The 15160-nt window shown below is 39.5% G+C and overlaps 1 protein-coding gene across 1 annotated transcript; it reads right to left on the bottom strand.

Moving 5' to 3' along the window:
* Positions 1 to 713: 713 nt before the first annotated feature.
* Positions 714 to 12300, bottom strand: Slc2a3 (solute carrier family 2 member 3). The gene is made up of 10 exons (XM_027950548.2): positions 12117 to 12300; positions 10586 to 10678; positions 9923 to 10083; positions 7105 to 7345; positions 6635 to 6797; positions 6144 to 6331; positions 5363 to 5467; positions 4927 to 5028; positions 4351 to 4554; positions 714 to 3434 (listed from the first exon to the last, which is right to left on the bottom strand). Exons 1-10 carry the CDS (start codon positions 12129 to 12131, stop codon positions 3213 to 3215), a joined length of 1494 nt encoding a protein of 497 aa, XP_027806349.2. The 5' UTR covers positions 12132 to 12300; the 3' UTR covers positions 714 to 3212.
* Between the last annotated feature and the right edge of the window lie 2860 nt (positions 12301 to 15160).

The raw sequence follows: 15160 nt of genomic DNA, 5'->3' as shown, positions 1-15160 counted from the left end.
AAAATAAAGATGTTGTGTCCACCGAAAACTGAAAAATAAATATTAAAAAATTCTTAAAAAAAAACAAAACAAAACTATAGAACCCTAAAGAAAGAAATCAAAGAAGACCTTAGAAGATGGAAAGATCTACTCGGGTCCCTTTTTATTTTTATGTGGTGCTGAGGATCGAACCCAGGGCCTTACCCCAGCCTCTAATTCTGTTATTTTGAGACAGGATTTTGATAAATTGCCTGAGCTGGCATTGAAATTGAGATCCTCCTGCCTCAGCCTCTGGAGTTGCTGGGATTACAGGTGTGCTGTTATCTAGTCCAGTCTATAAATTTGTTTCACTCACTGATGTGGTAAATCAAAATTGAAAAGGTAACAGGAACTTTGACCTGGAGGGCTTGTGTGATCCACTATGGGGCTTTAATTTTTATTGTAATTTATTGGAAGTGACTGGATTTTAAATAGGATAGTGACTTACGGATCACCTGAGAGAAGTGTAGGATGAATTTTTGAGTGCAAAGACTGGAGGAAGAAAGTAGAAGCATGAGAAAAGCAGAAGCCAACAGATAATTTTCACTGAAGAAAGCAACTTAATTTATTAAGTATAAAAAGTAATGCAGGGAAGCTTTTTAATTTAACCTGCATAATAAACAAGTATGGCTATTTTTATATATGATATTCAAAGAAACTAGCTCAAGTCACAACAGGTATCCAGTAAGCAAAGCCAGGATTTAAAGCTAACTTTATTGTTATAGTTAGAACAACAACAACAAAAAAATGAGCTTGTGATGTCATATGTACATTCAGAATTTTTATTTCAAAACAAAGAACCACAATAACATTAATAGAAAATCCATATGGAAATATTCACAACCTGGTCATTGAAAAGTGGGAGAAGTTCTACGCTGCTTAACTGCCAACTCACTGAGAAGCCAGAAGAGGTAAAGTCAGGTAAGTCCCCTTTTCCAACAAAGCATTGCTCCATAGCTATGTGAGTTTTCTTCCAAAGGCTCAATGACCAGAGGGAATGATGAGAACTGAAGAGTAAAATACTGTTATATGCAAGGGTTTGGCTAAAGGGTCTGACATGAGTAAGCACCAAAGAGGGAAGGGAGATCAGGCAACCTATGAAAAAGGGAAGAGGCTGAGTGTCATCAGGGCCAATCTCCACTTACAAATGTACTGGGGAATTTGGAGATGATTGTGGAGGTGTCCAGGACCTCTATGGGGCAGGAGTAAATCTCACCATCTCTAACCCTCTGAAACACTCCAGTCTTCCTTTGTTTCTCTTAAGAGAATGCCTTCTTCTTCCCATATCCAACATCCCCAAGAGCCACATGCCCTGATCTTACACTGCCCTACAGTAGCTGACCTGGTTAGCTGACCCAGAGGCCATGCAGCCTGCAAAACTGACAATATTTACTAAAGGGCTCTTGAAAGAAAAAGTTTGCCCGACCTCTGCTGAAGTCAAGCATGTCATGAGTGGGGTTCTATGGTTACATCACAGAAAATGGACAGATTTCCATTCCTAAATAGGCAACTGCAGGAATACTAAGGAGCACCTGAGAACAGGACGTATGTTCCTCCCATCTGTAGTAAGGCTGAACCCTCCTCCACCCTCAACCTCAAGATGTAGAAGCTCTCCCCCACTCCAATAGGGAAAGGTAGCCAGATGAACCAGAAATCTAAAGTTCCACCCAGCAGAGGCAGTGTTACCTATGTACATAGGGATGAGTTTTAATACAGTAGATCCAAAAGAACAAAGGAACAAAGGAACAATAAACTACTTTCAACCAGAGCAAAGTGACAGTGCACATACATTCATATTCTCTCAAGTGTGGGCTACACTGTACATTTACTCATACTATTTCAAATGTGTCTATCAGAAAGATTCAAGTCCCCTAAGGGTACCTGATATAGTATCAGGGCAACATGGTAATAAGGATAATTTTGACACGTAACAGACACAGACAGGCATGCCATGACCTTAGAGCAAAACTACTAAAACTAGATAATTGTTTAAAAAAAATTAAAAATAAAAAACCCTCTCCCAGAGCTGAGGTTACAAATTCCAATTTAGCTATAAACATTTTCCTTTGAATCCCTTTAAAACAAGTTAAAACATAAAATCTTAAAGAACAAAGTGAAGAAATACTGAACACCTAAGCAGTAACCAATTTTTTTTTTTTTTTTAGGTTTCTCATTTGGAGGGCTCTGCCACCAGATAGGTGATGGAATTACTTAAAGCATATGAGTCCACTATCAGGGGAAGGAGTTGTTTGGACTAGGAAGGCTTTCTGCAAATAAACATCCTTCCCTTCTCTGGGCTCCATCCAAAATTAAAACCCATCAACCACCATTAACTATAACACCCATCTTAATAAACATTAGATTTCAAGTAATACTATAAACTATAATCTTAAAGAAAAATCCCAAAGGAAACCAGTAGCTTTTTTATACAGGCACATGACTGAGAAATCAAACGAAATTTCTGTCTGAAACACATTGTCATTAGGCAACATGCAGACTTCAGGCACCATATCACATACCCTCCACCAACAGATATTTCTTCCTCAATTCTTCCTTCTTGTTGTACCTCTCCAGTATCAAATCATCTTTGCCCTAGAACCTCTTTAAACACCTCTCTCTAACCTTTATTTCCTTATATTTTCATTATTTGGTAAAATTACTTTACACTTAAAAAAATAAATATTTATGCAATAAAACCAGAAGATAAAATAAATAAAACTCAAGTTACTTTGCTGTGCAGAGCTGTGTGAAAGTGAGGAAGTTGCTCTTATTTAATTCCCCATAACCCTCCACACTATGTATATCTGCTTCCTGACAAGTCTGAGGTTGGGGGAACTGCACCCTAACTCTTTACTCCCCTATGTGCCCTAGTGAGGCAATTAGAACCTAAGGGAAGAAGAGCTGGCAACGTTGTCATACGCCAAGCAGCCAATCTCTCCTGAAATGAAGAAGGTCGGTTCACTTGATCTCTCCTAAACAGGAGAGAATGTCCAAGAAATGAAATATTTAAAAAGCATTGAAGATCTGACTAACCCCAACACTGGGTTCATCTGAGTGTTCAGAAGTGTGTGGGATGAGAAGGGAATCAAGTAGCAGCATTCGGAAGCAGTCCTGGGTTCATCCTGATGAAGTCTCTCTCTCTGTTCAGGGAGAGGTTGCTTTCCATGTTGGGAGAGAGGTGGAAGGAGGTCTGACTAGACATTGGTGGTGTTCTCCTTAGCAGGCTGGCTGCTGTTCATCTCCCCCACAGAGCCTTTCCCAGCTCTATTATTGGACTCATTACCATGCCCTTCAAAGGCCCGTGTGATATCCTCAAAAGTCCTGCCTCGGGTCTCAGGGACTTTGAAGAACGTGAAGACCAGGAAGATAATGAGGAAAGTGGCGAAGACAAGAAAAACGTAGGCTCCCAAATAGGCCTAGAAAAAGGAAAAAAAAAAAAAAAAAGGAAGGTTCACGTAAAAATCTGGTCACTGATGATTTCCTTCACATCTATGTCTCTAATAGGCCTCAAGCCCCTCTATATTTAATGGTTAATTTAATGCAAGGTTTCTTCAGAGATTCCTTCACGATGCCATTGCTAACTTCCTATGTTTCTCTGCAATTTTTTATTGTTCATTTTCTATTCACTAAAGTTAGCTGCTTTCCAATACCTCCAAACCATTTGATTTATTCGTTTATTAATATATATAGTACTGGGGATTGAACCCGGGGTTCTTTACCCCTGAGCTACACCACTAGCTCTTTTTATTTTTTGAGACAAGGTCTTACTAAATTAATTGCCCAGGCAGGTCTTTCTATCCTGTCTCAGCCTCCAGAGATTCTGGGATTATAGGTGTGTGTACTGCTGAGCTTGGCCTCCTACTAAGCATTTTAAAATCATGAAGTCATTAATGCTAATTCAAATTATGAATTAAGAATGGATTTGGAATCCTTTGAGGCTCAGTATCATTCTGATTTTAGGCAAACAAACATCATCTCAGGATAGTGGTCTTTAAAATTTTCCATATTAAGCCTGAAATTAGAGGCCAGCCTCAGCAGTTTAGTGAGACCCTATCTCAAAATAAACACAAGGGGCCGAGGATGTAGTTTAGTGGTAGAGTGTCCCTGGGATCAATCCCTAGTACTGCAAAAACAAAGTTCCCAGTTTTGCCCTCCTGCTTTAATCTTTTCTGTTATTTATTTTTCTATATTTCATGGAAATGAGAAAAAAACTGATTTAAAGCACTTGAGATCTAATCCTTCACGGGTCAGTAATAATTATTAAGATGTAACTTAAACATATTGACCTAAGTGGGTTGGTTAAGACAAGCTGTTTTGTTTGAATTTACTTACTGCAGCTGAGGGAAAGAGCAGTCCAACCAAAAAGTTGGAGGTCCAGTTAGAACAACCAGCCACTGCCATGGCTGCTGGGCGTGGTCCCTGTCCAAAGAGTTCAGCCACAATAAACCATGGAATAGGCCCTGGTCCAATCTCAAAGAAGGCCACATAGATCAAGATAGCTGTGATACAGACAAAGCTCATTGCATTATAGTTATCCTGTAAGAGGAAGAAATGGAAGAAATTTAATATTAAAGAAGTGTGATCCAGGGGTCTAGTTTCACTTAGATGAGAGCTGATTAAATGGCAAGTTCCTTCTATCCTGTGGCACAGTGCAATTACTGGATTTGGAATCCAGAACCTTAGGTTTCTGAAATCTCAATTCTGTGATCTCACTTATAAGCCATATCATACACAGGTTAAGGATAATATTAAGTTAAAAGCTCTGATGATCTTAAAAATTCTGGGTTATCTTGCACCTCTTAAATTTAACTTTATCAATGAACTTCAACCTCGACAACCCATCCCTTGAAGGGGAGTCAAATGTAACCTCCATACCATCCCCCTTTCCTTCACTCAAAGAACACTCACCTTCAATAACAAAGAAATAGTCATGATGATGGAACATATAGCCATTCCTCCAAGGCCTATCATATGTAAAGTCCTTCTTCCTGCCCTTTCCACCAGAAACAGCTGAAAGAAGAACATAACATGAAACTTCTGGTTTCCATTTCATGAAAACCCAGTTAAGAGCTACTAGAATTCTGCCTTACCAACAGCAGGATATTTGCTATAGCCACAACTATCTTTCTCCAGTTGCATATATAATCCTTCTATACCTCCCCCTTTCCTGTCATTCCATCTTTGCTTGAAGAGTGAAGACGACTACAATATTCTTTTTCCCCAAAGAGGAATGCAACAAAAGACAGCTAACTGATGGTATGGTGGTTGAAGGACACGCAATTCACCTTTGAACAGATTTCCTCTTTTCTCCCCCCCTTCAAAATCATCCAAGTGTTCAACTTACAGAAACTACAGTGAAAATAGTATTAACAACACCGGCTCCAATGGTAGCATATATTGGCTCATCAACACCTGCTTCCTTAAAGATTCCTGTTGAGTAATAGAACACCTAGAAACAAACAAAACACACACCTTTGATATGATTATGTGTAATAGTTAAATAAAACTCTCAAAAACTAAACTCAAGTCCCAGGAGGTAAGATGTCTTTTCTAGAGTCTTTGTGCACAGTATTCTTCTGCAAATGAATTGTCTTCTCTATCTTATTCCATTCTCTTAATTCTGCTCCATTCCAGCTACTTAATTCATTTCTAAGACTAAGGACAATAAAATTTTCATTCTATTTTCCTCCTTGTGAAATATAGATATAATTTTAAAAAACAAAAATAAAACTCAGTCAAAAATCAGTATTTTCTGAGTGCCTTAAGAGCTACAGCTAAAACCACTCATTCCTTATTGTTTTTTTTTTAATATTTTTTTTGTTGTAGATGGACATAATATCTTTATTTTATTTATTTTTTTAATGTGGTGCTAGGATCATACCCAGTGCCTCACTTGTGCTAGGCAAGCGCTTTACCACTGAGCCACAACCTCAGCGTCTTAATGTTTTTGAGGTGGGAGTCTTTCAATCCTGTTCACCAGGCATTCTTGAACTCCTGCATTCAAGCGATGCTCCTGCCTCACTCTCCAGAGTAGCTGGGAACACAGGATCATACCACCATGCCTGGCTGATCAGGTTTTAAGTGAAATACTGTAGGATTCCTTTGACCCAAAAGTAGATACTCACAGCATTGATCCCAGAGAGCTGCTGGGAGAGCTGGAGCACAATGGAAATGAGGAGGGGTTGTTGGTAGTTGGGTGATTTAAAGAGCTGCAGCACAGAGACTTGCTTTTCCTGTGACATTCTAACACTCTCTTCTTTCATTTCCAGGATATCCTGGTTCACATCTGGTGTGCCCCATAACCGTTGGAGGACTGGTAAAAAGAAATGGAAAGGATAAAGACATTGTGCTGCCCCCAATTCCTTTCACACAGCTAGGAGAAGCCATTTCAAATGAAGGGACTGTTGTAGTTTGGATTTGGTGTGTCCCCCAGAGGCTCATGAGTCCCCAGGGAGCCATGTTCAAGTGATTAGCTCATAAGGGCTCTAACCTCAAAGGATTGATCAATTGGTGTATTTACAGCTGAATGGGCTATTAGGAGGTAGTGGGAACTGTACAAGGCAGGACCTAGTTGAAGGGAGTATCATTCTTATCATGAAGTCTGAAAGATACTTACTCCTCTTAGCATTCTCCTCTTCTTTTCTGTTAATGAGCAAGAATCTAGGACTTTCAGGGCAAAATGGAAGGGCTATACTTTGTAGGACAGCTGGAATAATTGTTAAGCCCAACAGCACAGGCCACAGATCTTCAGATCCCAGGATAAATTTCAGACCAAATATCTAGAAACCAAAGATAATGTTATAAACCCCATACTTCCTAGGCCACAAGTTCATTTTTAAAAGTTTAAAAATCATCATTCTTTTACCACAGAAAAAAGATAAATTGTGTTTCTTACCCTTTTTTGTCCTGCTTGCTTCAAGAGCTACAATCTACGAGCTATAGTAACATTAACTGAAACTATGTGTACACACACATACACCATATACAATTGAATGTGTGCCAGTCATCCTTTTGAGTTCTTAATCTATGTTACTTCATTCAATGAACATGAAACTAACACTCATTAAGTAAGAAATTATAGGGTACCTGAGCCACCAGAATCCCAATGACGATCCCCAGCTGGTTGAGAGTGCCAAAGGCACCCCGCAGAGCAGTAGGAGATACTTCGCCAATGTACATGGGCACAAAACCTGTACAGAGTCCACAGAAAAGTCCAATAATCAAGCGGCCCAGGATTAACATCTCAATGGACTCAGCAATCTTGCAGAACCCCATGAGGCAGCCACCAGCAACAGCCAACAGGTTGACTATAAGCATTGAATTGCGCCTATCAGGTGAACCAGAGACAAAAGTATTAGTAAAGTGAGAAGATCCTAATCTCTACTCTTCTTTCCTCAAATGTTTTGCCCTTCTGCAGGCTCTTATTTTCTCCTGTGGCTTAAATTTTCTTTTCCATTTTCTATTCTTGGAACATTTCTAGTTGGAACAATGGTTTTTAAACTTCTTCATACATAAAACTCAAAGAACATTTAAGACTTTGTGCAAGTCCCAGCTGTAACCTAGGATTTCAGTAAGCATCCTACCAAGTAGTTCTCAAAAAGTGATCTAACCAGTTAACAACATCAGTTAGAAATCTCCTAGAAATTAACTCTTCCACTTCATCTAGATTTAATCATTAGATCTGACTCTGGGGACATGTCCCAGCAGTGTTCTGAAAAGCCCTCCAGGTGATGTGATACAAGATGAACTTTGAGAACAATTGCCCTTGGCCAGCAATTCTGACATAGCTGGTCTACCAACACACAAGACATTTTTGGATCAGTGCTAATCATTTTATACCTTTATTTTATTTGATTGCTGGCGATCAAACTCAGGTCCTTGGGCATGTTAGGTAAATGCTCTACCACTGAGCTATACCCCCAACCCCATTAAATGATTTCTTTTCCTGTGCTGGGGATTGAACCTAGGGCCTCATGCACATTAGGCAAGCACCCTACCACCAAGCTACATTCCCAGTCGCCATTAAGTGCTTTTTAATGCCTTTTATGCAATGTATAGATATCACTGATACTATAATGATAGCAAATTAATTCAGGCAAAAGTTTTTCTATATCACAGAAAATTATACTCAAAATAGTCTCTAGGCTATACTGTGGTAATGATATTAACAATGAATATTGAGAGTTGGCGCAATGATCAATTTGAGGCCAACCTCTGCAACTCAGCACGACCCTGTCTCAAAAATAAAAAGGACTGGGAATGTAGCTCAGATAGTGGAGTCAACACCCTCTACCAAAACAGTAAAACAAAAATGAGGACTTAGGTAGCACAGGGATTGAACCAGGGTGCTCTACCACTGAGCAACTTCACTGGCCTTTGTTGTTTGTTTTGAGACAGGACCTCATTAAATTGTAGAAGCTAGCCTTGAACTGTGATCTTCCTGCCTCAACCCTGAGTTTCTGGGTTTACAGGTATGTGCCAACACACCAAACATCTGGAGAGTGTTCAAAAATACTAATACATATATCTCATTCCCAGACATGCTCGTAATTGACTTTGTATGACCTGGCACTGGGACTTTCAAAAGCTCTGCCAGAAAATTCTAAGTGTACAGTCTCCCTGGCCCCCATCTATTAGTATTTTTGTTTTTGTTTTTGCTAATCAATAACGGGCATAAGTTAACATTTTAATGACTTTAGAAACTGGGAGTATAGGTCAATGGTAGAGTGGGTGCCTAGCACGTATGTGACCCTGGGTATGATCCCTAGCACATAAAAAAACAAAAAAAACTAATGACATTAATAACATGTAGCTATCCTCTCCAAATGAAAAAAGACCACTGGGCACGTGGCACATTCCTGTAATCCCAGCCACTTGGGAGGCCAAGGCAGAAGGATCTTGGGTTCAAGGCCAACATGAGGACTTAATGAGTTGTCTCAAAATCAAACTTAAAAGAGGTTGGGAGCCGGGCGTGGTTACATACGCCTGTAACCCCAGGGGCTTGGGAGGCTGAGACAGGAGGATTGAGTCCAAAGCCAGCCTCAGCAATGGTGAAGCTGCTAATCAACTCAGTGAGATGCTGTCTCTAAATAAAATACAAAATAGGGGTGGGGATGTATCTCAGTGGTGGAATGCCCCTGAGCTCAATTCCCACACCCATCCACCCCCCAAAAAAGGGCTGGGGTGTAGCTCACTGGTAGAGCACTTGCCTAGCATGCACAAGGCCTGGTTTGATCTCTAGTACCACAAAAAACAAATACATGAATAAATAACATAAGAATTAAACATCATCACATTAAATAGGTTGTTTTATTTGCAAACTTAAATTCCATTTGTATCTCTAGAACATCTAATTGACAAACTAAATTGTTCCTTCAGTCATTACTGACAATATCCTACCCTCTAAAACGTTTTATTAAGCTAGGGTTAAGTGAGAATATTCATTTTTCTCTTTTAGGGAGAAATTCAATTACTTGGTCATTATCCACATTTGCCAGAAAGCAAGGATTTCAAATATATTTTTTGAAATATTTCAAATATATAAAATAATGAAAAGATTTGCATGAAACCCCAACTATTTAGAAAAGCAAACAACTTCTAACTTTTTAAATAAAAACACTCTGGGAAACTTTAGAGTTGAAGTTACTAGGAATAATTCCAAATTAACATAAGCCAGACTGCAAAGGCCCATCACTCACATGGCCCATCTCTTGAAGGCTGAGTGGGAGTTCAAGGCAGGAGAAATTCAAGCAAGAGCAGTCATATTCAGAGCCAGGTGGACCACATACTTATGGATTGGAATTTGATGAGTCTCATTAAGATGGATCATCACCTCCCTAATCTAATTTTCTATGCTTATCCTCAAAGCAACCTGTATAGCCCACTTCCAATTTCTGGTCAATACCTGCCAAAGCGGTTGACAAAGAGTCCAACAGAAAAGGAGCCCATCATGCCACCAACAGAGAAGATGGCCACAGACAAGGACCAGAGGGTTGTAAGCAATGTTTTACTGGGAGGGTCTTCTAACCTCTCTTCCAAAGTATAGTTGAGAAATTCTTTTATGATCTGCAAATAAAATGGTTGGAGGAAGAGCAGACTTGTTACAGTTGGATGAGAACAAGAGACAAATATTAGGGATTGTTTCCTCCTTAAAAGGACAGCATTGCTATGGCTTTATAGGTAGGGAATCACGGGATGTCTGAAAAATCCCAGTAGGTGGCAGCAGTGATATTGTCTGCCCCAGCCCTCTCTTAAGAGTCCCCCCCTCCCCCTACCTCCACCTCCGCACCCTCCTCCACCACTTCTTTGTTACTAACCCCTAAGGGATAATACAGGAAGTGTTATCACCAAAGGGTAAGAGGAAGGACCAGCCCAGGGTATAGGGGAACAAATGAGCTTTTGGCTTTCTTTAAGTGACTCACCTAGACATTTCCAATACATTCCCCCTCTTCTGTCTTAGCCAGGCAAGACAAAAAATTTGTCTTAAATTCTGAATTTTGAAACCCTTCTTAAAATAAAAGAATACTTCCCTTATTCCATAGTCAGAATCTAAATGACTGGTACTCACAGTCTCAGGAGCATTGATGACTCCAGTGTTGTAGCCAAACTGGAAAGAGCCAATTGTAGCAACAGAGACAGCAAAAATCAGAGATGGGGTCACCTGAGGAGTAGAGAAGACAGGGAGGAAACAATTTTTTTTTTTTTACTGATGATTGTCTCTTACTAATTATAGAAATGGACCAGGAGAACCTGTCCTATGAGTGATAGGAAGAGGACAAAAATACAAGATTTAGAAAAAATTGGAAAACAGGTTCAAAGGACCTGGGGTTAGTTGGTTTGGGAGCATTTTAAAAACTGCACCACGAAAAGGCAAGCATAGAACTGAAGTCCAGGATTGGAAGGGCAGAGGAAAAGATATCCTTGGGATTCCTAAGAACTGATTATTTTGCAAACAGATCCAGTGTATTCTTAGCAGTACCCTAGAATAAATACACAGAAGTGGTGGTGGGTTCATCACTGGGCTGCTCTTACCTCTGGATCTTGTAACCTACTATAGACATGTGCTACATGCTGGCCCCAAGTTGGCCTGGTTACTAAATACTATACTGCTACAGTATAGCAGGGGAGGATACTTGCTTACTTCCAACATTAGGAAACATCTCCTAGAGGGAGAATCAACCAATCATCTCTCACCTAGCTGGGAAATTATTCAAGAGAGCAAGTGGGTAGATCAAATCTTACATGTGAGGCCATTCTCCAAGGCTCCCTCACAATGTCTTCAATCTTTTCTTATTTTAAACTCCTTTTCACTTAGGTCAGACAAGGTGACAGGCTGGGAGCTTCTGTAGGCGAGATGACCTTCCCCATGACTGGTGGCAGCCGCCTCAGGCCCACTCAGAAGAAGCACCCCTCAGGACTCTGCTGCTACAAAGCTCTTTCTGTTAAATCCTTTTCCTTTTAGTAAAACCCCATGGTTCCCCTCTCACCATCATGAGGGCCTTTTTTTTTTTGGTCCCATCTCCTTTCAACCCTTTTCCCTAATTTCCTTTATTTTCAAATAATTTTATCTTAGTGCAAATGCTTTTCTCCCCTACAAATTCTGCATACACCACCCAGAATAATATATTAATATATCCTGCACTCACAATCACAATGATGACAACTGGAATTCTCTCTTATTATCCAAGGAATTCCATAAGGTTACAGAGGGCTGGACACATGACCTGTACCCCCAAACCAACCAGAGTCTTCTTGCTGGATCTGAGACCCACACTTTAAGCCACACAATCAGCAGCCCTAATCCTCTGACTACTCAACCATCTCATGGCATACTTATGTAAAATAAAATTGAGAAGCAAACAAAACTTCTGCAGTGACTTTGCTATGAGAGAAAGGTGAATGGAAGCAGGATATTCTCTTTATCATGTATGACATTCAGAGAGAACTGGTTAAACTGTTGCTTCACAGGCTGAAGGAGAAATGAAAAAAGGCCTTAAGATGGCTCAGTGAGTTAAAATAAAACAAACACGGTAATCGGCATCTAGATTTGCCGTCCTCCGAGTACCACAAACAAGCCAAAATAACAGTATCATCCTTACCTTCTGTGTCCCCATGGTCCTAATTATTTTTCTTCAAATCCTGAAGAAAGATCTGGGATGGAATTCCAGAGACGCCTCTTCCAGCCAACAAAACCTTCAAAATGTCCTCGGCAGCAAGTTCTCTTCAGGTCTTCAGCTGCGATCGGTACCCACTCTCACCAATACAGCATCTCTAGCTCTGGTTTGGAGCAAGTCTATTTATAATCTCTGCAAAAGGTGGAGCTCGTAAACCTTTCTCCGCCCCTAACCCCATCCCCGACCCACAAACTACCCCGCCCCCAAATAATCCGACCTCAGGAATTTAGCGAACTGTGTTATCAGAACTTCGGAGCTCCTCTCCACACCCTCAGCCCCCTCCCCCTTCCAGGCAATTACCCCATCCCTTTTAAAACCACATCCTGTCACTCTCCACCTCCTCTTTTCTTTCTCTTTTTAAAGCTCATCCTGATCTCTTCCTTTTTCTAATAGCAGTTACAGCCTCTTAGTTTCACAGACAAAATGCTACCAGAAAAGCCTGGAGGGAGGGCAAATACATGACTTTTAGCTCTTGAATCTGCTCGGAATTGAATCAATCTACAAAGAGAAAATAAATTTATCTATATAAGGCAAAATTGAATGGACGCTTCTATCAGATTTAAAACGGTTTGAAGGACTGTAAGCAGAAAGAATTCATAATCCTATAATTTATCAGCTGCTTTTTAAATTATAGGTTGGATGTACAAATCTTGAAAAGAAAGTAAGGTCAATCTGGCCAAAAAAAAAAAAATTGTGAGAAGAATTTTGACCAGTTTTTAGCTCTATGTGTCCTCTGATTAGCATAATTTCACCTAGGATGGATGAAACCTGAATTTCTAGGAGTCAGACTAACTCTGTTGGGTTGTAGGAAGGAGAGATTAACTGTTTATAATACAATCCAAATTCCTTAATACCATTTGCCACAACACCCCTTCTTAATTCTGCAATGATTTGCCTCTAGTCTAGGGTTTATAGCATCTAGAAATGCAATAAATATCACATTGGATTAAACAGATATTTGCTGTTTAAGGTACTTTCCAAGAAGGTGGTGATTCTTCAGTGAATAGGATCAGAAAGTTCTGCTCTCAAGGAATTTAGTGTTTCCTTTCTTCCATTTTAAAAAAAGCGGGGGTTGGGGATATAGCTCAGTTGAAAGAGTGCCTTCCCTGCATCCTGCATGTACAAGGCCCTGGGTTCAATCCCCAGCAAAACACACACACACACACACACACACACACAAGTGTTATTTAAAAAATAAATAAATAAAATAAAAAAGGGGGGCTGGGGTCATAGCTCAGTGGCAGAGTACTTGCCTTGTACATGTGAGGCACTGGGTTCCATCAGCACCACATAAAAATAAATGAATAAAAATATAAAGGTATTGTGTCCATCTACATCTAAAAATATATAAATTAAAAAAATGTTAAACTAAAAAAGGGGGACAAGGGTTAATGATTCTCACACACCTGGAAAGGATTATTAATATCTTATTAGTTATGGGCTGTGAATTTCTTGAAAGAAAAGTTTGAGATAAATATCTGATTACTGCATTATACACAAAAAAAAACGAACAAGATGAATAGGAAAAAATGAGAAAAATGAGAATTGAAGAAGATGAAGGATAATGAATAGGAGAGAAGAGTGGCTCCAGTATGCAAGTAAACAAAGCAAACAATTTAGTTTGTGGTTAAACAGTTGTGTAAGTGAGAGATAATATCAAGGCTTTGCTGGAGGGGAAACATCAATGGTCAAATTCCTGTGCCCATTAATTTGTAGCCAAGCAACCTTCAGTACCCGGAGACTGGGGTGAGAGGTGGGAGGAAGCAAGTTGGTAAAATAGTTAAAATTTTTCTAGATGGTGAGATGGGGAAAGTTCATCTTCCTTCAGAGTTTTGGTCCTGGGCTACAATCCAAAATGATACCACTGGACCTAAAGCCAATCAGATTATATTTTCTGTTTTCCTTAAATAAGGATACTTCATAAATTCGATCCTTAGCTGAGAAAGAATTGAAGATGAGTGAAATATGACATCAAAGAAAACTGTCCCTGAGATCACACTTCTCCTCCCCCATTTCATCCTTTCCAGGAAACAGGCAGCCAGAAGCGCCATTAATTACCACAGCAACTAAACTTAGAAGCCAAAGAAAAAAAAGAATATCCCTATATGGCAGTGCTGTCCAACAGAAATATAATGCAAGCCATTGTGCATACTATATTTTCTAGTAGGCATATTAAAAATTTTAAAAGAAATTAATTGTAATAATTATTGAACCAAATATAACAGAAATATTATATTTTTAGAATGTAATCAATGAAAAAATGGCTAGAGTTTACTTTCTTTGTTTTGGATGTTTTTGAAACCCTGTGTATACTTTAAAAGTTAGAGTGATATTGTAACAGAGGTTCACTTGATGCTTTGACTATATCTCTTGTGGCTTTGAAACTTACATGTTTTTTTTTCTTTTTCCCAATCTTCTTTTCCCTAAACTTCTCCTCCCTGATCTTCTTTCCCTCCCCTCCCCCTCTCCTCCCTAATCTCATTTTCTCTGAATTACCTCTGTAAAAGCCCCCATTCTTGTGGATGGGCAGAATCACAGCCTTTGGGACAGGAGTCCCCTGTGTTTCTCCTTTGCTAGCAAAGCAATACACTTTCTTTTTCCTTTTTCTCATAGCCTTGTCCTCATTATTGGATTGGCATCAAGGACAAGGACCGCGCTTTCAGCAGCAATATGTAGTCCTATCAGAACAACAAAGTTGTGTTTAGTAGAAATTTTTTTTAGTTGTTGTTGGACCTTTATTTTTTGTGTATTTATATGTGGTGCTGAGAATTGATACCAGTGCCTCACACATGCTAAGCAAGCACTCTACCACTGAGCTACTACCCCAGCCCTAGTAGAACAATATTTAAAACTGCTTCAACTTTAAAATTAAACTTAGCCACACATAAATGCATAATATAACATGAATCACAGTGCAGCTTATAGTAGGAAAACCATGATGCCCTCTTTACCTCTAGATGATGATGATT

The sequence above is a fragment of the Marmota flaviventris genome, chromosome 3 (genome assembly GCF_047511675.1).
Source record: "Marmota flaviventris isolate mMarFla1 chromosome 3, mMarFla1.hap1, whole genome shotgun sequence".
Classification (NCBI taxonomy): domain Eukaryota; kingdom Metazoa; phylum Chordata; class Mammalia; order Rodentia; family Sciuridae; genus Marmota; species Marmota flaviventris.
The sequence above is the reverse complement of the archived record's forward strand: the minus strand, read 5'-3'. Positions and strand labels throughout refer to the sequence as shown.